This window comes from Equus asinus, chromosome 15 (assembly GCF_041296235.1).
Source record: "Equus asinus isolate D_3611 breed Donkey chromosome 15, EquAss-T2T_v2, whole genome shotgun sequence".
Lineage (NCBI taxonomy): Eukaryota > Metazoa > Chordata > Mammalia > Perissodactyla > Equidae > Equus > Equus asinus.
In genome coordinates, this window is record NC_091804.1 from 45,134,236 (window position 1) to 45,156,955 (window position 22,720).

At 64.0% G+C, this 22,720-nt stretch overlaps 1 protein-coding gene across 1 annotated transcript; it reads left to right on the plus strand.

Annotated features, from left to right (window-relative positions):
* The first annotated feature begins 238 nt into the window (after positions 1–238).
* On the plus strand, positions 239–16,236 carry RBM38 (RNA binding motif protein 38). Its single transcript, XM_014831950.3, has 4 exons — positions 239–671; positions 1,472–1,595; positions 2,026–2,080; positions 14,643–16,236. Exons 1-4 carry the CDS (start codon positions 435–437, stop codon positions 14,944–14,946), a joined length of 720 nt encoding a protein of 239 aa, XP_014687436.3. The 5' UTR covers positions 239–434; the 3' UTR covers positions 14,947–16,236.
* Positions 16,237–22,720: the final 6,484 nt, after the last annotated feature.

Consider the following 22,720-nt stretch of genomic DNA (forward strand, 5'->3'; position numbering starts at 1 on the left):
CGGGGACCGGCTGGGCACGGAGTCGCTGCTCGGCAAAGAACGTTCGCGCAGCGGCGACCACCCGCCCGGACGCGCCCCCACCCGCGCTCGCGCCCAGCCGCCGGGCTCCCCGGGGCGCGCGGGCCGGACTACGCTTCCCGGCGGCCCCCGCGCGCGGGGCGGGGCGGGCCGAGCGGACTGGGGGCGGGGCCGGGGCGGGCCGGGGGTGGGGCCGGCTACAAAGCCCGGGGGCGGACGCCGGGGCGCAGAGTGCCCGCAGCGCCGGCCGGAGCGCAGCGCAGCGCAGCGCAGCGCACGGTGCGCACGGCGGGAGCGGCCCGCGAGTGGGCGGGCCCGGCGGCTGGCCCGGCGCCCCTGCTGCCCGCTCGCTCCCCGCCGCCCCCCATGAGCGCAGCCCCGCGCGGCCCGGGTCCCTAGGCGGCGGGGCGCCCCCCATGCTGCTGCAGCCCGCGCCGTGCGCCCCGAGCGCGGGCTTCCCGCGGCCCCCGGCCGCCCCCGGCGCCATGCACGGCTCGCAGAAGGACACCACATTCACCAAGATCTTCGTGGGCGGCCTGCCCTACCACACCACCGACGCCTCTCTCAGGAAGTACTTCGAGGGCTTCGGGGACATCGAGGAGGCCGTGGTCATCACCGACCGCCAGACGGGCAAGTCCCGCGGCTACGGCTTCGTAAGTGGCCCCGCGGCCGGGCGCGCACCCGCCCCGCGCTTATCGCGGCCCGGGGCGCTGAGTCAACGGCGGGCGCACGCCCAGCGCCCGGGGCGCCTCCGCCGCGCCGGCACCTGCTGCCCCCTCTTGGGCTCCGGCTCCGGGGCGGCGGCTCGAGCTCCAGCCGGTGTCGCCCGCGCCTCCCCTGGCCTGCCTCCCTGCCCCCACCCCGCGCCGGGTTAAAAAGCGGAGCCGCTGTGCTCAAGGAGGACTCCTAAGTTTGTGGAGAGGCTTTGGGGACAGGTGACTACTCTCGGGACTTCCTGGAGCAGCAAGAGGGCGAGGAGCGGAGGCTTCACCCTAGGCCGCTTCGGAGCCCTTCAGCAAGCCGCCCCGTATATTCCAGCAGCCCCCTCGGGCGCCCCAGATAAACGTCAACTTAAGTAAAAAGCGGCTCGAAGACAGCCTCCTACTTCCCTTCTAACTACGGTGTCCCCAAACCCCTCCCATGAGGAAATGCACGCCCCGCTGGCGGGCAGGCCCGGCTCGGGCCCCTGCCTCCCTTTTGGGGTGCCCCTCTCCCCTGGGGACTGTGTCTGTCCTTGAAGGCAAGGTTTCCCAGCGCTTCAACTTGGAGGGGGGAGCTGGAACCCCGGTGGCAGCTTTGTGGGAGGGCCCCAGGCCCGGTCAGAGGGGCCTTGGCCCAGCGCCCTGGGTAGCTGGCACCCCCGGTGGAGGGAAGTGAGCACCCTGTCCCAGGGCAGCGCCCTCTGCTCCCCCTACCCGCAAGGGAAGCCCCTGATGCCTCCTTGTTCCTCCAGGTGACTATGGCCGACAGGGCGGCAGCTGAGAGGGCTTGCAAAGACCCCAACCCCAACATCGACGGCCGCAAGGCCAACGTGAACCTGGCCTATCTGGGTGCCAAGCCGCGGAACCTCCAGCCGGGTGAGTCTATGTTTCCCTTCCTGGCTCTTCTCGGTTGCTATATTCAGCGTCGGTATCTCGGTGACTGTGGGGTGGAAAAAGCTCCCCCCGTGCCCTGGCCCAGGAGTGGCAGTCGGCTATCATGTGCTCGCAGAGCCGTCACAGGGCAGTCATCCCTCAGCTCGGGGCTGGACCCCTTCTTCCAGCCGCGTGTGCTGGTGGGACAGGGTGTGGGGGGTGCCTCGAGCAGTTGTCAGCTGTCCTCGAGAGAGGAAGTTGGCCCCCGGAGGACGAACACCCGGGGCCCCTGGCCTGCTTCGGCTGAGCTTGGGGTTCACGTGGGGGTGGTCTGGGAGGGGAGGGGAAGCTGCTTCTCTTTGATTCAAGGTGTGGGGATGGGTGGTTTCGCTTCCCTGAATGAGGCCGAGCCCCCCGCTGTCTCTCGTTTTAGGCTTTGCCATCGGCGTCCAGCAGCTGCACCCCACCTTGGTCCAGCGCACGTACGGGTGAGTGGACGTGGCTGGTGGGGGTGGGGGCAGACCAGGCCGAGCGGGCCGTGACCTTCCTGGGTCTCCCACTGTGGGCACCCATGGGTGCGAGGGCGTCCTTCACTGCAGGACCGCCAACCAACCCAGCAGCCTCGCTGTGCTGTCTGCAGCCACCTTTCCATGTCTGAGAACCGGCACGTTCTCCAAGCTTCCAGAAACGTGATTGCCTTGTAGGGGTGGCCAGGGGGCAAGCTGAGAGGACTGGGGAAGGAGGATCGCATTTTCCCCCTGGCAGAGGCCACACCGCAGAGACGGGGAACCTGAGCTCTGGGGCCTGCTGCCTGGGTTCATATCCCAGCTTCCCCTTCCTAGTTGTGTGACCCCCAGCAGCTTACTGTGCCTCAGTTCCTCCCCTGTGAAATGGGGATGGTTGCTGCTCCTGGAGTTCTAGGAGTGGAGGTCTTAGGATGGGCACTCTGGAAGTGATTGCGACCTTCTTAGAGCTGGCCTAGGCTCTTCTTGGGACGCCCCCCCTGGCCTGCTCCGGTGCCCGGCAGATGGCGGCAGCAGGTCACTGCTGACCGGGGTTCCATGTCTGTGAAAGGGGCAGCAGGTGAGGCAAGATCAGGCCCAGATGTCCCAGGCCCCAGTGGGCGGGGCCTGCAGCCTTTTGTCTGACGTGCTCTGGGGCAGCGTGTCCCACTCTCCCCATCCGAAAAAGGCCTCCTCTCCCGCCTCTTATTTTTTTAACATCTAATAAGGCCTGGCAGCTGCTTGGGAAGGACAGACACACGCTTCAGGGGCCCAGGGAGCCTGCGTGCGCTCTGCTTCCCAGCCCCGTGGCTGACGTCGGCTGTGTGCCCCAGTGCAGGAGCGGTTGATGGGGGTAGAGGTCGTTCTGGGGGTGGAGAGGCAGTTAGGGAACAGGCCCCTCTTGTAGAAGGTTAGCACTTCTGAAGCTAGCAGAGACCAAGTCCCAGGCCTCGATTTTGTGTGGCAGGTGTGTGTGTGTGTGTGTGTGCACCTGCCCTCGAGAGGCGCAGTTTAAGGAGCAGCTCGCTTTCTGGGGCACGTGGACCAGGGGCAGGAGCAGGGTGGGTAGCGGGGCTCGGGTGGACTGGGCTGGTCGGCCAGGTGACCGAGGAGCTGCAGTGTGCCCGCCATCCCGGGTGCTGGCCCGACAGGCAGCGTCTGTGGCGGCACAGTGGCTTCCGCATGGCTTGGTGGATATGTGCGAGCTCAGCTCCCAGTCTGTCCACCTGGGAGGGAGCCCCCAGGGCGCGGGGAGCAGGTGGTTCTGGGTTTCCCTCTCGCCCTGGGACCTGCTTCAGAGATGTCTGGAGCTGTCTTGGAAGGTGTTTGGGGATACCCCGGTCTCCAATCGTCACCCCAGGCTCTTCCTCTTTGGGACTCAGGCCGCCCCAGGAGAGTGAGCCTTGTTTTTCGTAGCCATGGCGCTGTTCCTCGGGTCTACACCAGCTGCCGGGGGCAGGGGCCAGCTGCACAGAGGTTGGGCCATCCGCCTCCAGTGCCAGCGGCTCTTTCAGGCGTAAAATGCGGCAGCACCTTCCCTGCCCACCGCTGGGCCCGGTTTGACCTGCGGTGCTGCCTCTGGGACGCCAGCGTCACTGTCCGTGCTTGGCCACTGGAGCCTGTGGGCCTGGGTGTGAGTTCTGATTCTGCTGCTTACCAGCTGGTTCCGTTTGGCAAGTGACATCCTCTTCCTGAGCCTCTGGTTTCGTCCCCTGGAAAATAGGACTGATAACTTCCTAACCGAGGGTCTGTGCAGGGCTGGGTGCTCTGTGCTTTCCACGTTCTCTCTGTCCTCCCGGCAGCCCTCAGGGGTCAGGACTGATACTGTCCTTGCTTCACAGATGGGGAAACTGAGGCAAAGAAAGGTTAAAGAGAGATTAACACCCTGTCCAGGGCGGCCGAGGTGATGAGATTGGAACCTGGGTGGGCTGGCCCCAGAGCCCAGGCTCTCGGCCACTGCTCCCTGGGGCAGGTGGGCAGGAGGGGCACCCCGGCCTTTCCCCTGCTGGTCCCCAGAGTGCCACCATGTGCGGGTCGTCAGAGTTGGTCACACATTTTACAGCTGTGTGCTCCCGACTTCAGGCGACAATGTTGTGTAACTAAGTCCGCCGGCTGGCGTTTAATCCCTGGGACGAGCCTCACTCTGGCTGCTGGTTGCCAGGGGGTGGAGACCCAGATGGCCGTGGGGTCGGGAGGGCTGGCCAGCTCAAGTCTCCGTGGCCAGGGCACCGAGGCCGCTCCCAGTCGCCCCCTCCCCACAGGCCTGCCTGGGCCCAGGCACGGGAGGGGCTCCTGGGGGTCCTGCCCGGAGGGGCCCGGGCCAGGCTGCTGGCCACAGAGCTGGGCCGTCAGCGTCCCTTTTGTCTCTGCAAACAATCAGCCAGGGCACGGGCCTGACTCAGCGCCCGGAACGTCAGGCCGGTGGCGGCAGGCAGCCTGGGTCTGGGAGCCCGTTAGCCCCCCTCCTGCCCGGCCCCTCTCCTGGAGCCGCTGCCCTCGTACGCCTAGGCAACTCCACTTTTGGTTGCGACCCCGCGCAGCCCTTGCCCGCCGGGTCGTGGACGTTGGCGTGGGAAGATTTGTAGGGGACTGTCACACTTATGCTTCTTGCTTGGATCCTCTTCCCTCAGTTGTCCTTGTTTTAAGTTGGACGGGGTCTTGCAGGACCTGCCTCGGCCTGTGTGTTTCTGTCATGTAACTGTGTGTGGGCCGAGGCCTGGGGTTTGGGGAGGCCAGGGGACAAGCGGCTCCATCGCGGTAGGAAGACAGCTGCAGCCTAGGCCGCCCAGCTGAGCGGCTCTCTGCCAGCTGGGGGCCGGGCAGCCGCTGTGGGCTGCAGGCAAGGTCACGGCCGTGGGGAGAGGGCCCGTGTCCAGGCAGAGCCTCCTGGAAGGGGCCTCGTGGCGTCAGGGGGCGTCTGTCCTCGCCTGGGCCAGAGGCCTGCCAGGATCCAAGGTTTATCCCGGGGCTGGCTGCACTTGGAGCCACTTCTTGGGTTATTTTTGAAGGGCCAGCTGCTCCTCTGGGCATAGCCCTCCCATGTTCTTAAGGGGGCCTTGGTCTGGGCTCCATGCCTGTTCGCTGTGAGCCCGCTCCGTGCCAGGCGTGGGATCAGGCCCTGTGGGCCCAGACCACAGGACAGGGTCCTCAGGGCTGCCGGGTGGCCCCCACCCTCTGTGCTGGGCTCAAGGCCAGGCCCAGACCCTCCTCTCTGGGCTCATCCCTGGTCCGTGTCGGGGATGGTGCCCCTCGCAGGGCTGATGCGCACTGAGGGAGTGGCCATATGTGGAGCCCATCAGTCGGGGCGGGCGCACGGGAAGGCCCGGGATTTGTCGGTGACGCGTCTGTGCAGTCCCGTGATGGGGTCTGTTGCGTGGCTGCCTGTGTGGCCCCGGAGGAGGAGAAGCTTGCCTGAGCGCACACGGCGCGGGGCAGAGGCCTGAGCTGGGGCTCTGGCGCCCTGGTTCCTTCACGAGGCCCAGCCCCTCCCTCTGGTCAGCTCCTGGGCAAATCAGAGCCAGCCCTCGGGACTGACAAGGCCATGGGACCACCTCCCGGGCATGTGTGCACCCCGCTTGACCTGTAGCTTCCGGGACCCCTGTCCCCTCCGTGGGAAGGTCCTCGGTGCCCAGGTTGAGACCTGCCACCCTCGCCATCATCAGGTCATGGTCGTGTGCTCACGGAGGGTCTGAGCCGAGCCCCTGGGTCACACCAGGGCAGGAGGGGACAGGGAGTGGCAGGAAGATGTCCATGTTCTGCAAGGGCGGAGCACACGAGGCCAGGCAGGACCTATAGAGCATTTATTGAGCGCCTGCTGTGTGCCAGCCCTGTGCCCAAGGTACTCGGAATAAGGAAGACACGGTCGGCTCCCACCTCAGGGCACTTTCCGGCAGGGGAGCCCACCATTAGGAGCGGTCTGCACCGTGGGGCGCCGTGGTGATGGCGTCCTGGCCGAGGCCGAGCGGTGCGCCTTGTGGTCGTAACACTGGGGAGATGGTCTGTGCGTGAGAGTGTTGGAGACGGACGCGCCAGGGCGTCCCCAAGTTAGCCCGCGTGAAGCACGGGGACATCTGACAAGGCCTGGTGCCTCATTGGTCGCCACGTGCCGCGCGTCAGGCTCCTGGTTGTGGTGATGTGCTCGGCGCTGCGGGAGGGTGCACACGACCTCTCTACTGTTGCTGTAACTTTCTGAAATTTTTCTCATTATTTCATGACATGAAGTAATAAAAATCAAGCCCGGGGATTTGCAGTGCCCTGGGGGGAGTTGGCATCATGGGGGCGGTCGGAGCTTTAGGGAGGTCAGTGAGGGGTCAGCGCCTTGGGGGGGGGTCAGTGCCTTGAGGGGTCAGCGTCTTGGGGGGTCAGTGCTGTCGAGGGGTCAGCACCGTAGGGGGTCAGCACCATGGGGGGTCAGCGCCGTGGGGGGTCAGCACTGTCAAGGGGTCAGTGCTATGGGGAGATCAGTGCTGTGGGGGCAGTCAGCACGGTGGGGAGGTCAGCATCGTGGGGAGTCAGTGCCGTCAGGGGGTCAGCACCGTGGGTGCACGGCAGGAAGTGAGGTCAGAGCAGAGGCTGTGGGGTGGGCGGAAGCTGGTGCCCTCTCCCCCGGTGGTGTCACGTGCCGTGGCCTGTTTTTACTTTCAGGCTGTCTGGGGTGGCCCTGCCTGCCCCCACACCGTAGCTTCCTGTTTGGCAGCTCACTGGAGTGAGGCGGGGGCCGGCGTGTGGCCCCGGCAGGCGCCCTTGCACACCTGTTGTTTGTCCTCGTCTGGTATGACAGAAACCAGCCCTTGGGGCGTCTTGGGTCCCTCCCCAAGGACGAGTTCCTCACCCCGTCGCTACTGGCCCTCAGGAGGGGCCCTTCTGCTGGGCTGGAGAGCCTCGACCGGAAGCCCTGGGTGCAGGCGAGAGGCCTGACCTGGGGCTGGCACGGTGTCTCCATCAGCCCCTGGGGGACGCGGAGCAGGGCATGCGGGCTGCTGGGCCCCCTTCACGCTGCAGTGGAGAGAGCACCAGGGGAGGAGTCTGGAGGCCCCTCTCGCGCATTGTCTCTGTGCCCCCTTTATCTCATGACTTTCCTCATTGAGCCTCAGTTTCCCCATCTGCTGTATGGATGCGATGAGTGCCCTGCAGAGCACTGAGGGGCGTCCGGATCCTTTCCCAGCCCCTCCCACGTGGTGGAAGGAGGAAGCTGTGCGTTCATTCAGTCAGTTGGTTTGACAAATATTTGCTTGCTTTGTGCCAAGCTGGGGACGCTGTGGGGATGAAGGGAGACCCGGTCCCAGTTGACAGTTACAGAGCATCCTGCAGCAGCAGGGGACAAACAAAAAAGGGAACGATCAGGCCGTAGAGGGCAGCAGGAGCTGTGCAGGGAGAGGAGCTGGCCACAGGGGAGGCCGACAGGAGAGATGGGGGGAAGTGGGAGATGGGGGGGGTCAGGGCCCAGCAGGGGCCCTCGCCTCGTGTGGGGCCTGGTGGTCCCGGGTGGCATTCGGACGTTACTGTGAGTGACGTGGGGCTGTGAGTGGAGGAGGGCTCCGTCACTGGTGCCTTTGGAGCATCGTCTGCCTGCTGGGTGGGCCTGGACCACTGAGGCCAGGATGGAGGCCCCAGGAGGGGACCCAGAGGTGATCTGGGGCAAGGCTGTGGTGGCTGCCGAGACCAGCGCTGTGCTAGGAAGGGTGGGATTCTGAATATGTCTTAAGGAAGGTTTGAAAGAAAGAGGAGTCCAAGAAGGTTCCAGAGCTCTGGGCCTGCGCAGCGGAAGGTCGGGCTGGTCCTGGCGGTGAGGGCGGCCAGTGTTGGGTGCAGCCCTGGGGGAGGAGCAGCAGTTGGGGCATGGACAGGCTGCAGTGGAGATTCTGGGCCAGGACTGGCCTCATCCACGTCCCACGGCAGAGGTTTCACCTGCTGCGTCCCACTGCCCCGCACTTGCCTGTTAGCTCATGGCCCCACAGAGCCTGGATGTCCCCGCCTCTGGGGATTCCCGGGAGGCCCGCGGTGGCCTGGTTTCCTGCCTGCGCTGGTGGCCCACGTGCAGGCTCCTCCCCCAGCCGAGAGGCCTGAAGTCCTGCCCCCATCAGCCATGGGCGTCTGCAGCACAGTGGGCAAAACCTCCAGAGAGGAGAAAAAGTGAAAGGGGCTCATTTGCCTTTTTTATTTTTATTTTCGGGGGTGGCCTTGCGTTCAGAACGAGTCCTCCCGGGCGGCAGCTGACTCCTTTCTCGCTGGGAGTTCTGCTTCGAGTGTGCAGAGTGCGGGCGTCCGTCTCTGGGACGCCGGCTGCCCTTGGCTGTTGTCAGCACCCCCTTGCCTGCCAGGGAGCTCGTAGACCCTGCTGCTCGGAGCCCTGAGACCTCTGCCTTCCAAAGGGACATCCAGGGACCCAGTGAGGCTCTTCCAGGCTCTATGGCATCCTTCATTTACAGATGGGGAAACTGAGGCCAGAGAGGGCTGAGGGACGTGGACAGGCATGGCCAGGATCTGAACTCTGGGTTCTCGCCCTGGACCCCTGGTCTCCTTTGGGCATGTCAGTTGGGGTGCCCCTGGGTGTCCTTGCTAACCCTGGGGGTGAGGGGTCTGAGCAGAGACGTTGGCCCATTCCCCTTTGAGCAGAGGGTGCTGGACGGCGGCCTGGGCTGCCCTGGCCCCCCGGGAGCTGGTCCAGGTGGGCTCAGCCTGAGCTGATGTCCCTCTGGGGTGGTCTGGCCCTTTTAGCCTGGCCAGCTGCAGCCCCCACCATGATCTGGGGGCTTGGGGCTTGCTTTGCTCCCCGAGCCGTCTCTCGGGCCTGTGCGCCCGTCTGCCTGGCTCCACCTCCTTCCGTCCCTCTGCCTGGGCTTTGCGGTGCAGTGGGGTTAGTTCTGGGAAACAGGAGCATCTCGTGTGGACGCCCTGGGGTCCCAGCGGAGGGGTGGAGGCTTTCTGAGGAGGGACAGGAAGCACGGAAACCAGGCCCTTGTGGCTCTGGGGCTTCTGGAGACGCTGCAAAGGAGGGAGGCGCTGGGTCCAGTTGCCACGGCTCTGTGTCCCCGGGGCAGAGATGGGCCTGTGGGGGACTATGCCGAGACAAGGGTGCGAGACCCCAACCCTGCAAGTCCCAGCAACGCCGGGCCAGGCAGGAGCCACGCTGGTGGGCCTTGGGTCACCCAGCCACTGAGCTGCGACCCCTGAACCTGACTGTCCGGCTGGCTGGTCCGTTTTCCCTCCCGGGCTCCCGGGCTGCCCTCCCTGGGGCTGGGGCTGAGGGCCCGATGAGAGGCACGGCCTTCCGTCTGTCCTGGCAGTGGGGGAGCTGTGCTTCCCCTCCCTCGGGCCCCAGGACGGGGTCACTGGTGCTGCCAAGTTCTCTGGAGTGTGCCGAGCATTAAATCCACACGGCAGCCCCCCGGGTGGTCCCGGCCCACGCGGCAGTGCGAGGCTGCCAGGCACCTAGCAGGCAGCAGAGCCAGCCTTGGACTGAGGCCGGCAGGTTCTGCCTCCAGGGGTCCCAGCTGTGCCCTGCCGAGCAGAGCTGTGCCGGGCATCGGCCATTCCAGGCTGGGCCTCTTCCTCCGCCTTCTGAGGGGCTGCGACTCCTGGCCCAGGAAGCAGCGGTGACCCTGGGGGGGCTCCTTTGCCACCAGGTGCTGGCAAGGCTGGGGCCTGCCCGAGGCCCTCGGCACTCGACTGATGCTGTGCTGGGCCCTCGGGACCCAGCGGTCAAGGCCAGGTCCCTGCCCTCGTGGGGCTTACGTCCTCGGAGGGAGGACAGCAGAGCAGAAGGGAAGTGACAGGGCGGTTTGGGGCTGGGAGGAGGAAGTGGGGCTGGCGGTGGGCGGGGCGAGGGGCTGCCGGGGTTTGGCTTGGTTTGCTTTCTCACCGAGGAGCTCAGCGGGTTCCCGTGTGTGATGTGTGTGTGCACGTGTGTGTGTGTGTGCACGCCCCCAGCTCTGCGGTCACAAGAGCAGTGAGAAGTCCTCGTCCTTGCCCGTCTCCTGGGGGTTTGAGGTGGGGTCTGGGCTTCAGCACGGTGCTGGACGGTGCTCCCCAGGGGGCCGGCCTGTGAGAAGGAGGATGTGAGCGGGGTCCCTGCCCTCCACCCCCCGAGCCAGTGGCACTCCCCACCCCGCCCCCAGTGGGACAACCGGAAGTGCCCAAGACGTGGCCCAGGGTCCCCTGGGGGCACAGCCGCCCCGGCTGAGAAGGCTGTTCCGGTGCAGGGTTTCAGTTCTCACAGCAAGCCGGCGGTCAGCCTCTGCGAGACCCATGTGCAGCCGAGGGGACTGAGACGCAGGGGCTCTGTCACCGTCTGAGTGCAGAGCGGAGGGGCGGACGGGGGCAACTGCCTGGGGCTCGGTCCCCCGCCTGCCGGGGCCCTGACTTCCTTCCCCTCCCCTGTCCTCGGGCCTCACGTGTGGCAGAACCCAGCGTCCGCCGCCCCTTCCTTCCGTCCTGACCCAGGTCTGGGCGCGCACCTGTCTGGGGCTGGTCTCTGTACACGCACTGGGTCCCTTGGTGGGGGCGGAATCACGGGGGGCTGCTGGCTCTTGGACGGGTGCGCATGGTACGGGGGCCACTCTGCCATCTGGGCGGCCTCCTGGGGGCCCACGCTGACCCTGAGTTGGGCCTGGGGTCACAGGCCCCAGCCCGCAGCCAGTCCTTGTGGCCACAGGTCCCGGGCGGCAGATGGACAGGGGTCAGACTCTGCTTTGCCACTCCCTGGCTGTGTGATGGTGCAAGTCCCTTGGGCCTCTCTGAGCCTCAGTTTCTCTCTCTGGGAAACAGGGTAACAACAGCCCCTGTTTTGGGCTGTGGAAAGCTCCCTAAGTTCTTCCGGGCTTTCCACACACAGAATGGGGGTCAGAGCCCTCGGTGACAGGTGGATAGATGTAGACACAGTGTCCCCACAGGTCAGGGGACAGGGGAGTCCCCCTTCCTCCCCAACTGACAAAGTATTCGCCCTTGCTGTGTCCGACGTCCAAGCAGGGCGGCTCCAGGTGGTCCTGACCTGGCCTGGGGAGCGCTGGCTGCCTGGCGGGGCCTCAAGCGGGTCGTTTGTAAAGCGCAGGTCCTGCCGTGGACAGCGGGGCCCCGGCCTGGCCAGGGCTCTCGAGTGCGGGCGTGTCAGGACCCGGGGCCTGTCACACGGGTCCCGGACCGGCTGACATGCGTCTGCGGGGCCCCACATCGTTAGCGGATATGTCGGGGCATCTCAGGCAGGCCGCCCTGCCCGTGGTCTCCAAATAAGGACTGTTGCTGAGGTTGCAGGAGCCGAGTGTGGCTCGCGGGGCCCGGTGACGCCGTGGCATTGTGGACGCTGCACCAAGGCATGCATGCGTGCTTCATCGTGTCTCCTAACTTGCGTCCCGGCGGGGAAGGCCCTCATCTTTCTGCGAGGGCCCTGTGCCCAGCACCTTCCACAGCCAGGCCGTGGGCGAGGCGTGGGCGTCAGAGCAGAGCCCTCCCCGCTCACGGGAGATCCAGCAGGGGAGACGGCCGGGAACTCCAGCTCCATCAAGTTGCCACCTCCTCCGGGCAGCCCCCTCCCCTGATTCCTTGCCCCTCCCCCCCCCAGGAGTCCCGGCTCTGGCTCTGGGTTGGTGTGTTTGGGTGCCTGTCCCTCTCCTAGAATCCAGGCTCTGGGAGGCCAGGGGTTGTGTGGTCTCCTGGCTCTGAGACCTGCCGGCAGCTGAGAAGGCTGTCACAGCATGGGGGGCCGAGCGGGATTCATCCCAGGCCTGGCTCTGTTCAAGGCCCTGTTCCCACGGTGGGGGGGGGAGGGGACAGCTGGACAGCAGGGGCTCCTGGAGGGGGAGCAGGAGCGAGGGTTCTGTGGCCAAGCCAGGGCATGGGGTCCCTGGCGGAAGCCGCCTGGACCTCCTGACAGACAGGCGAAAGGTCAGCCGTGTGGGTGTGGGGCGCCGCCTGTGGCCAGCGTGGGTGTGTTGTCATGGCAACTGCTGGGCTGTGCTGTCTAGGAGGGCCAGCCGCCAGCTGTGGTCAGGGGGATGCGGTCTGGGGAACCAGGACCCCTCAGGCACGGGGCCTGGTGTGCCCCAGATTCTCACACCCCAGGGGTTTGCTGCCAGATCCCTGGGGCCGCAGTGCCAGTTGTCTGGCCGGCTCTGCCCCATGGGGGTTCCCCCAGCTCAGGAGGTGTTCCTTATGTGTATGCTTTTGTTGTGGTAAAGTGCACATAACCTAAAACCTACCATTTTAAGGCCTTAAGTATATTCACGAAGTTGTGCAGCCATCCCCGCCATCTAGTTCAGAACCTTTTCATCGCCCCCAAAGGAGACCCGCCAGCACTCACTGTCCTTCCCCTCCCGGAAGCCCCGATGGGCTAACCACTTGCTGCCTCCTGGATCTGCCTCCTGCAGATGTTTCGTATCAGGGGAGCATCCCTTGTGTGGCCCTTTCTGCTTCTTCCACGCAGCGTGATGTCCTCCTGGTTCGTCCATGTTGATGTCAGAGCCTCATCCCTTTTCGTGGCTGCGTAATATTCCCAAGTGTGGACACACCACACTTGGTTCTTCCATTCCTCAGTGGAGGGACACTTGGGTTGTGTGAACTCTCGGCTGTTGCAAATAGTGCTCTTCCTTCCTGATTATGCGCATGAACCCATTTGCCTGGCAAAGATGTTCAGCCCCACGTGTGGTGCTCCCTCCGCCCCCTCTGCCTTTTCTGTGCATCCAGAACAGCGCATGCTGTGAACTTGCCGTGAGTTGACTCTCAGACCTGAAAATGGCAGTTTCACACAATTCAGCTCCACGCATCCCTAGCATGGGCGTAACACATTTGGTTTTTTTAGCATAAGCCGTATCACCATTTCCCATAAATATCTCAATTCTGCATAACAGCATCTCCGTTCCTCTGGGTTTTCTCCCCTGTTGGTGTGGAGGGGAGAAGCTTGGGGCTGAGCTCGGGCCTCCCCTGCTCGCTGCCGGGGGTGGCCCGGTCTGGAGGGACACTGGATGCTGCCCTGTCCCCTGTGGATGGCGCTCGAGGTGTCTGGTTTTTCACCGTTCCTATAGGTGCTGCTGTGGTCCCCTGAGCTCGTCTGTCTCTGTTCCGGAGCGAGGGCTCCTCGCATGCTAAGGGGACCTGGCTGGGGGAAGTGAGCACACACTCCCAGTGGCCAGCTGGCTGCCCAGTTGCTCCCCAAAGCTGCCCCAGCTTCTGCCCCTGCCAGTGTAGGGGAGCCTGGACGGAGAGCTTGCCTTTTTCTTTCAAAGCAGCTTCTCTTGGGAGCAGGGGCAGGGCCAGGAGCTTGGGCCCATCTTCTAGGGGCAGAAGGAAGCGGGGTCTCCATGTCGCCCCCAGGCAGCCCCGTCCTGTGCGACTCGTGCTGGTGGGAGAAGGGGAGGAGGAAGCGATGCTGGTGCTGACGGGTGTGGCGTCTGCCCGAGGACGGTGCTCTGGGCCCGACACTGAGCAGTGTCTTCTGTGCCGTGGGCGCTGCTGTTATAGACGGGCGTGAGGCTCCGAGAGGCTCAGCCACTTGCCCGGGGCCACCCAGCAGTTGGTTAGCAGAGCAGACACACACCAATACTGCCTTCCTGAGCCTCAGTTTCCCCATCTTTGACATGGGGGCGTCCATCCCCACTGTGGAGGGCCGGTGCACTGTAAGCGGTGCTTCCGTGATGGTTTTGCGCGTTAGTCTGCAGCCTGGGACCAGCGTGGGGGCAGAGAGGTCCTGGAGTCCAGGCCCGCTGCCTTGTCGCTGTGGGGCCTTGAGGAAGCTGCTGACCCCTGAGCCTGTTTTCTGTTGTGAGATGTGATGACAGCGCGAAGGCCGACCTGAGGGCACGTGGACCCATCCATACGCGGAAGGCATCCCTCCCGTGGCTCGGGCCTGGCCTCGTGGCCACCTGCTTCCCGGGCCCTCGCAGCCATGGAGCTGCGGCTGCGCGCTGGGCGGTGGTGAGAGGCCGGGGCTCTGGCTGGGGAGACAGACGCTGGATGAGAAAGCACGTAGGGTGTCACTTGGTGGGTGGCAGATGTGGGGATGGTGGGGGGGTGGGGACGACATACGGGCCTCCCGGCCCCACGGCCTGGGCAGCCTCCACGGACCGTGCTTGGTGGGCCCTGCTGGGTGTGCTACTCCACTCTCGCCGTCTTAAAATGCTTAATTGTTTCAAACGTGGGCCGCAGATCATGGAGCCGGCCCGAGGTGGGTGGATGGATGTGGGGCCGGCTCTCCCGGAGGAGACCTTTCAGGACAGACTAGAAGGAGGGGAGGAGGGAGCCCTGTGGGTGGCGGACCAGCCAGAGCAGAGGCCGCGTGGGGGCCCGGCTGGTGCATGCAGGAGCCCCGTTGGTGTGTGTGGTGCATGCAGGAGCCCCGCTGGTGTGTGTGCTGTGTGCAGGAGCCGGTCTGGTGCACGCAGGGGCCCGTCGGGTGCGCGTGGGAGCCTGGTTGCGTTCTTGCCCCCATTTTGCAGATGAGGAATGGAGACTGGGGATGGGGCGTGGCCTCGCCTGGCTTCCTGCCGCTCCCCTCCAGCCTGCAGCCCGCAAGTGCCCCATTCTGCCTGCCGACCCTGACCCTCTGCTTGCCCCACAGGCTGACCCCCCACTACATCTACCCGCAAGCCATCGTCCAGCCCAGCGTGGTGATCCCGGCCGCCCCGGTGCCACCACTGTCCTCGCCCTACGTCGAGTACACACCAGCCAGCCCCGCCTACGCCCAGTACCCGCCGGCCGCCTACGACCAGTACCCGTACGCCGCATCCCCCGCCACAGCCGCCAGCTTCGTGGGCTACAGCTACCCGGCCGCCATGCCCCAGGCCCTGTCGGCCGCCGCGCCCACAGCCACTGCCTTCGTGCAGTACCAGCCCCCGCAGCTGCAGCCCGACCGGATGCAGTGAGGCCGCTGGCCCACGTCGCGGCCACTGCGCTCTGGGTGTGCCCGTACCTGTGCCTCTGGAGACCCCGCGGGACCCCGCTGCACCCCGGGGACAGCCTGTAGTCCGCGCCTCCTTGAGTCCAGGACCCGATGTGACTTGAGGGTGGACTTAGAGAGAAAGGAATGACCGAGGGCTACCTGAAGATGCACCCCAGCTCGTGCTCATCACCAGCCTGCTTCCTCCAGCTTCCCGGCCATCCCTGCACTGAGCTGCCCACGGGCCTGTCCCCCGCAGCCCGGTGGGGCCTCCTCCACCGCCACTGACCCCGGCCACCCTTTGGGTGGCTCAGAAACTGCCCCTCAGCGATGCCTTACTCCAGGGAACCCAGGACCAGTGAAGGGAGTTGCCTATTTATTGTAGCTCCATCCACACAAGCTGTGAAGGCGGCGGGAGGTGTGTCATTTCTGCGTGGCGGCCCCCCAGACCCGAGGGCCCAGAACCGTGAGGAGCCCGCCACGCCCTTGCCTGCCGGGGAAGCCCCGCAACTCTTTTCTTACCATCACAGTTTTGCTACTAAGGTGATTTCAGAATTTCAGTCTATTTTTTCAACGGAGATTGCCGCCATCAAGAATCCCGAGCCCATTTGTGACTTTGAGGAATCCCCTTTTGTCGACGGCTCTGCCCCAGGAGACGGTGACAGTGTTTCTGTATTTCACACATCTGTTGGCTCCCTGCAGGCGCCCTGGGAGGGTGGGCGTCTCTGGACAGAGCAGGAGGTCCCGCTCAGCGACAGTAAGTTGTCTTGGAAGCTTGTCCCCGCCCCTCTTTCCGCCACCTGGCGCCTCCCAGGGCAGGAGGGCATGGGGCCCCAGGGGATGCAGCTGTGGGCAGGACCACGGCGTCCAGGCCAGCTGGGTGGGGAGGCTCGGAGCACGATGGTGCGCTGCCCTCCGTCTTGGTGCCGCCTGTTGGGTGCCACCCCGAGCTGCCAGACCTGGGGCTCGGTGGAGAGGCGAGGCCGGGGGCTCCGGGAGGGGGTGGTGGGGCCTGGGGAGTCTCCAGGAGGGCCGGCCCTGCTTGGAGGAGGCAGGGAGGGTGAGATGAGGGGTGGCCTGGCCGGGAGCGGGGCACTGGGGCTGTCCCTCCAGACCTACCTCAGGGAAGCGGGGCCTCTGGCTGCAGCCCGGCGAGCGCCTGGCGGTGCCCCTGGCACAGGCTCAGGGCCCGGGAGAAAAAGGTAGCTAATGTTATAATAATATTTTTATTAGGATGTTCTGATTATAAAAATAAAACCTGTTTTCTTTAAAGAAACAGTTCGTCTGTAGTTTTTCTCTCAAAGGGACGGTGGGCACCACGGTCACCCAGCCTCGGGCCCTCCTGCGGGCAGCCAGTGGTGATGGACAGCTGCTCCTCCAGTGCCGGCCCGCGCCGCCTCGGGCGTCGAGTGGACGGCCACAAAGGAGGGAGGAAGGGACATCCTGCCCTGGGTGCGTCCCCCCCAGCGGGGCTGAGAACCCGCAGGATGGCAACTCAGCGTGGGCCCGGGATGCGCGCGGGGCAGGGCGTGGCGGGGAGATGGCGGCTCCATCAGCCCCCGTGGAAAGGGGGCAGCTCCCAAAGAGAAGGGGGTGCTGCCGCAGAGCCTGCGCGGGCGCTACCCAGAGCACAGAGCGGCAGGGGGCGTGCCCTGCTGTTGGGGGCGCAGGGTCACAGGAAGGAAGGTCTCGGTTTGAGGCTGAGGGGCCGCAATCCGGGGATCGTCCCAGCATCTCCAGAGTTCAACTGGAGCCACTCCTCAGCACTGGGGACATCACAGAGGCCTGACACAGGGGGTGTTAAGGCTGGAGAGGTCTGAATTCACTCATTCCTCCAGGTGCTCAGTCATTTGTTCATCCTGTGCGATGTCGTGTGCCGGGTCACATGCAAAGCACTGGGGATAGTCATCAGCAAACAGATAGGGTCCTGCCCGTTGGGGTGTATGGTCTGGTCAGGGAGACACTGTAATTTCAGATACCGATCAGCACTGTGAAGGAAGTACTACAGGGTGATGAGAATGACTGGGTTCAGGCAGAGGGAACAGCAAGTGCAAAGGCCCTGAGGCGGGGGGCATGGGACAAGAAGGCCAGTGTGGCTGGAGAAGGGACAGTGAGGGGGAAGTAGGTGGCAGATGAGCTTAGGGAGGTGACAGGGCTGGAGCTGGGGAGACAGCAGAGACCCAGAGGATGATCCTGCTGGGAGTGCAGGCTGCAGAGGGAGAGCGGTACCCAGACACCGCCCAGCAAGCTCAGCACAGTGTGACTCATGCTGTCATGGGGGAGGCCCCTGCCCCAGGGGAGGAGAGGACACCACCAGGGGAAGGAGGCACCGAGTGGCAGACGGACGGAAGGGCTCCTAGTGACCAGAGGAGGGGCTGGAACCGGCGCTCCTGGTGGGGAGGCCAGTCTGAGCAAAGGCTTGGAGGCCGTGGCTCTCCAGGCGCCCGCCCGTCCTCCCCTGACCTGCAGAGCAGGGCTTGGCCCCACACACGCGGTCTGTCCCTTCCTCCCGCCCTCCCCTCCCACACAGCTGCCGAGCCAGACATGCAGGTCCAGGTGGCTCTGGACGCCTCTCCCTCACCCTCACGTCCAACTTGGCAGGTCCGGAAGGTTCCACCTGCCAAGCCTGTCTGGGATCTGCCCCTTCTTCACCCTGTTCTCTGCTCCCAACCACCGTCTGGGCACCAGCCTGGTCTCCTGTACCCTCGCAGTGGCCGCTTGTTCTACTACAGTCCATGCTCCACACACAACCAGAGGGGTCCTCTTCACCATAAGTGAGGTCACGTCCCCCAGCTCAGAGCCCTCCATGGCTCCCCATCGTCCTCAAAGGAAAAGCCAAAGTTCTCACTCTGGCCTATGAGGCCCTGGCCTTGTTGTCCCCGATGCACACTGGCCTCCTCAATGTTCCTTGGGCAGAGCCCACCCCAGGGCCTTTGCCTCGCTGTTGAAGCCTCTAGCTTTTCCAGGCTGAGCTCCTCCTTTAGCACTCAGCTCAAAACCTTCTTTGTCCCAGAAGCCTCCTCTGACCCTGGTCGCAGGCAGAACCATGTCCCCCTGCATCTGCATCCTCGTCTGTCCCTGTCCCACGCCCACACCGACTCCAGGAGGCAGGGGCTTCTTGCCTTTCTCCTGTGGTGTCCCCTGCAGCTGGTGCTGTGCCAGGAATGGCAGGGAAACTGAGGCCAGCACGCAGTCTGAGCCTGATTCCACTGACGGCGAATGAACATCAGAGATTTCTGGCAGAGGACCCAGTGGGGGTGGGGATCATCCGTCCAGCTTGGAGTGTGCTGGGCAGGCTGAGCCGGGAGGACTGGGCTGGGGGAACAGAGAGGGGACAGGCCGGTCCCTGTAGCATCCGGTGGAGCAGGGCAGGAGGGCGTGGGGAAGCTGAGCAGCTGTGCAGAGCTGGGCAGCGGGGTCTGACCCAGCGTCCACCGACTGCTCCACGTGGTCAGCCTTGACTTTGCAGTGAGATGGGGTCACCCTGATGGGGCGAGGGGGCTCAGGGTGGACCTGGGGCCACCTTCCCTGCACCGCCCCCAGGGGTCCCCAGGGGGGCTCCTCAGGCCTGTCCCAGTCGCTCTGGCTTTGGGATTTACAGGCCCCCTTTCTGTGGTCTGGACCCCCGGCCTCTGCACAGGGAGGGATCGGGGTTCCTGGCCAGGGCAGGGGCAGGGGTGGCCTTTCTTACTGGGACCCCCACCCGCCCCCTCCGCTGGATCTTTGTATGCAAACAGTGGCGAGGGTCCGTGAGGTCAGCATGGGGCTCCCAGTGCGGAGGCGACGTTCGCGCAGCTGATAACGGCCGGGGCTGGGGGGTGCGGGCGCTGGCGGGGTTATCTGCAGGGCCACTGGCGGCCAGCCCGCTTCCTGTCACTATCGGCTGGTGGCAGCCTCTGGGACAGGCCTATGGCCTCATAAACATCCTCCTGGGTCCCAGTGTTGAGGGCTCTGGATGGTGGCAGACCCGGGAGAGGGTTTCCCAAGTCGCCGGGCCGCGTGGAGCTCAGGGGCAGCCGGGGACGCAGGGCCGGCGTCCCTGCACACAGGAGGCAGCTCCCGGTCACAGCAGCAGTAAGTGCAAGTGACAATAATGACCACAACTGCTGACGTCCGGGCTGCTGACCCCGCTCCTCAGGGGTGGTCTCTGTACCCATGAGGTGCCCATTCAGTGTCCCCACCGCACAGATGGGGAAACCAAGACGCTGAGGACTGGGGCCACCGTTGCCTGGGCCCCGGGGAGAGGCGGGGGGAGGTGGCCTGCCACAGAGGTGAGGGCATGGCCTGATGCAGGGACATCCCACCCAGCCAGGAGGGTGAGCTTGGCTAGCCGCCACCACCCTGAGCCTCGCTGTGACGGGGCTGTGACCGTCCTCTGAGGGCGAGGACTTCCCATGCCTTCTCCAAAAGGTCCCTAGAGCCAGCTCAGTGAGATTGCGCAGGGAGGGGACCAGGGGGCCACCAGCTCCTTCCCATGTCATCAGTCCCCTCGTCCCTGGTCCATCTGTGAGCCTCGGTCCCACACACCCAGGGAGCCAGGCACACGCACATGCACACACACAGACACACACATACTCATGGAGGCAGAGAGACACATGGAAACATGCACACTCACCCTCATGCACGCACTCACAGATGCATAGACACACACAGAAATGCACCCACACACGGACACACACACCCACATACGCCTGTATTCTATGCGTGGACACTCATCCATGTGTATACAAGAACACACACAGAAACACGGCCCCATGCACAGGGGCACAGACGTGTCCATATACACACCCAGACTCACATACGGTGTGTGTGCACACAGACACACACATTACATTTAATATACCAGACACACACATGCATACGTGCGGAGACACAGACGCAGAAATACATGTGCACACACACCCATATGTGTACACACAGATGCACGCAAATATATTCACCCCAGACACATACATACACACTCCCGCAACACGTTCGCTCACACGTGTGGTAAGTGACAAGCCCAGAGTGCCGCTGCTCTGGGCTCTGTGCTCAGTGAGGGCCTCGTGTGTCAGCAGGAGCCCTGGTTTCAAAAAGGTCATTGCTTTGACCCACTGTGGGGAGAAAGTGGGGGGACGTGAGCCACCGGGTGGCCAGGGAGGGTTTGGGTGGGAGCTGGAGGTGGCCGGTGGGGTGAGGGGGCGGCAGGGGCCGAGCTGCGAGGTGTGACAGCCTGTGAGGGGGCGGGTCCCACCCAGCCTCGCAGAGGGAAGAAGGGGGGGGGGCGGTGGCTGCCCCCGCCTGGTCCCAGCAGCCTGGGCTGTGGCCGTGGATGCGGGGCGTCAGTCCTCCTGGTGTCCAGCTCGGGGGAGGCATGCAGGGCCCAGAGGGGCCAGAGACCTCGTCCCCGTGCCCCTGGCATTGACTGGGGACTCCCACCCTGGGGGGCACTGGCAGGTGAGAAGCCCGCACGGAGCCGCCTCGCTTGCTGGTTGGAGCCTCATTACCATCCCACTTTCCAGACGAGCAAACCGAGGCCCAGAGACAAGGGGCTGCTCTGAGGCCACTGGGTTGGCACTCCCCCCTGGGGGTGGAATTGTGAAGGGACTGGGCTGGGGTGGGTGTGGGAGCCGCGGCCACGCCAGCCCACGAGAGGGGGCCACATGATGTCACCCGCGTGCCGCTGCTCCCAGGCCTGCTTGCCCCCGACCTGGGGGGCACGTCCAGCCCGGTCCTCATGGAGCCTCAGTCTCTTTCTTGCACGGATGAGGTGATCCCTGGGTGGCACCTGCAGGTCCTGCCTGCTGCGTCCACCCTCTTCCTCTAGGACGGCACCTGGGTTTTCCTCAGGGGAGCCACCTGCTGCACCCTCGGGCCACCCCCCCGGCTCCTCTGCTCCGACAGTCTGCTGTTCTGCTCCCCAGGCCCCAGTGACTGGCTCAGGGATAGGCGTGTGGCCCAGTTCGGGTCAGTTCGTGTCAGTCCTGGCCTTCTTCTGGAACTCTTAGGGAAGGAGGCTGGCTTTCTGCTGGGGAGGCCACCTGGCAGCAGACGAGCCTAGAGCTTCTGGGGGGGGACCGTTTGTGCTTATGGAGAGACAGCCCAAGAAGGAAGCGGCACCAGGGGAAGTAGAGCTGAGGCGTAGGGAAGAGATAGGGTCTTGGTGACACCTTTGGGGCCCCTTGATCCAGCTATGCCTGAGCCAGACCCTGGACTTTTCCATTACAAGAGCTAATAAATTCTCCTTTTTGCATAAGCCTATTTAATTTGTTTTTTTCTATCCCTTGCAACCAAGACTCTGGATATATACAGTCTCAAAGCACCTACTTTACTTAGAATTAAGTCAAATAACGTACGATAGAAAACTCAAAATAACAGTGGTTCTTAGCTAGTTATGAATTAATTTTTTTTTTCATGTAAAAGAAATCCAAAGCAGGCAGTCCAGGGCTTGAATGAGAGCTCCACGGTTGTCAGGATCTCAGGCTCCCTCTAACTTCCCATTGCACTATTTTATTGCATGGCTTACTTCCCCAAGACCATCTCATGAAACAAGATGGCTGCTGGAGCTCCAGCCATCATGTCTGAGTTCCAGGCAGCAGAAGGAAGAAGGGGGAAGGCAAAAAGAGTACCATCAGCTGAGACTTCCCAAGGAGACTTCTCAGAAATTACACCACATTCTCTTTCCATCTCAGTGGCCAGAACTTAGTCACATGGCTGTCCCTAACTGTGAGAGAGGGTGGGCTCTATGGGTGTGTAGCTCCCTGGAATACAGAAAGCCTTCTGTTCCATGGATGAAGGCAGGAGGTCCATCATGCAGGACGCTTGCAGTTTCTGTCTCGCTGTGGAAGCCCGCTGGGCCCAGGTCGCAGACGGGACAACGAGAGCTGGGGGCGTACAGCCGTCAGCTCAAGGCCAGAGAGCTGTGTGTGGCCGAGCGGACTGCAGCCGAGAATCTGGAATCTGGAGGCCACAGGCCGCCCTGCTTTGAGGCCCGGGCTCTGGTCCCCCCACCCCCGCTGTTTGCTCCTCCACCTTCCTCACCTCAAAGCCAGCCAGGCGTGCCCCATCATGTGCCTGCCCCGCCTGCTGAGTCACACTCGTGTTTGTGCCCCAGAGACGTAAACACCAAGCCGGGAGCCGTCTGAGGTTGCGGACCGTCCAGATACAGCGAGAATAACAGGGGCAGCGACCCCAGGGCTGGGTGTCTGCACGGGGCACGGCTGGGCTGGCACCTGGCTCCACTCCCTCCCGGGCCTCCTGCTGGAGCTGATAAGTGCCCGGCTCTGCTTATCAGCCCCTCCCCACCCGCCCTGCCCCAAGCGTGTGTCCACACTGGGGTGCACAGCGGCCTGGAGATCAACGATGGGGTGCGCCCCTGAGCCCCGGAGACCCCAAGCCCAGCTCGGCCTATCTGACAGCCCCACTTGGTGCATCAGAGACGACTCGAGTCCCCAGTGCCGCCTGCTGGCTGCCCCAGCCCTGCAGCGGGGGCACTTTTAGAGAAATTAAAAATCAGGGTTTTTTTCTAAGTTAGAAAATTAACACTTGTTGGGAAAAAAATTCTAACATAAAGGAGATTTATTAAAATAACCTGCATATATGTATAAAAACGGGAGGAAGGAAGCAGACCAGATGTTAACGGTGGTGGGACCACAGGAGAGTTTTGCTTTTTCCTTAACAGAGACCTCTGTTGTGTACAGCTGAGCAGCAAGAATTGGAAGACAGAGCTTGGCATTTGGTTGTCACATTTGTGTACACACACTCCACACACTACAGGCTGG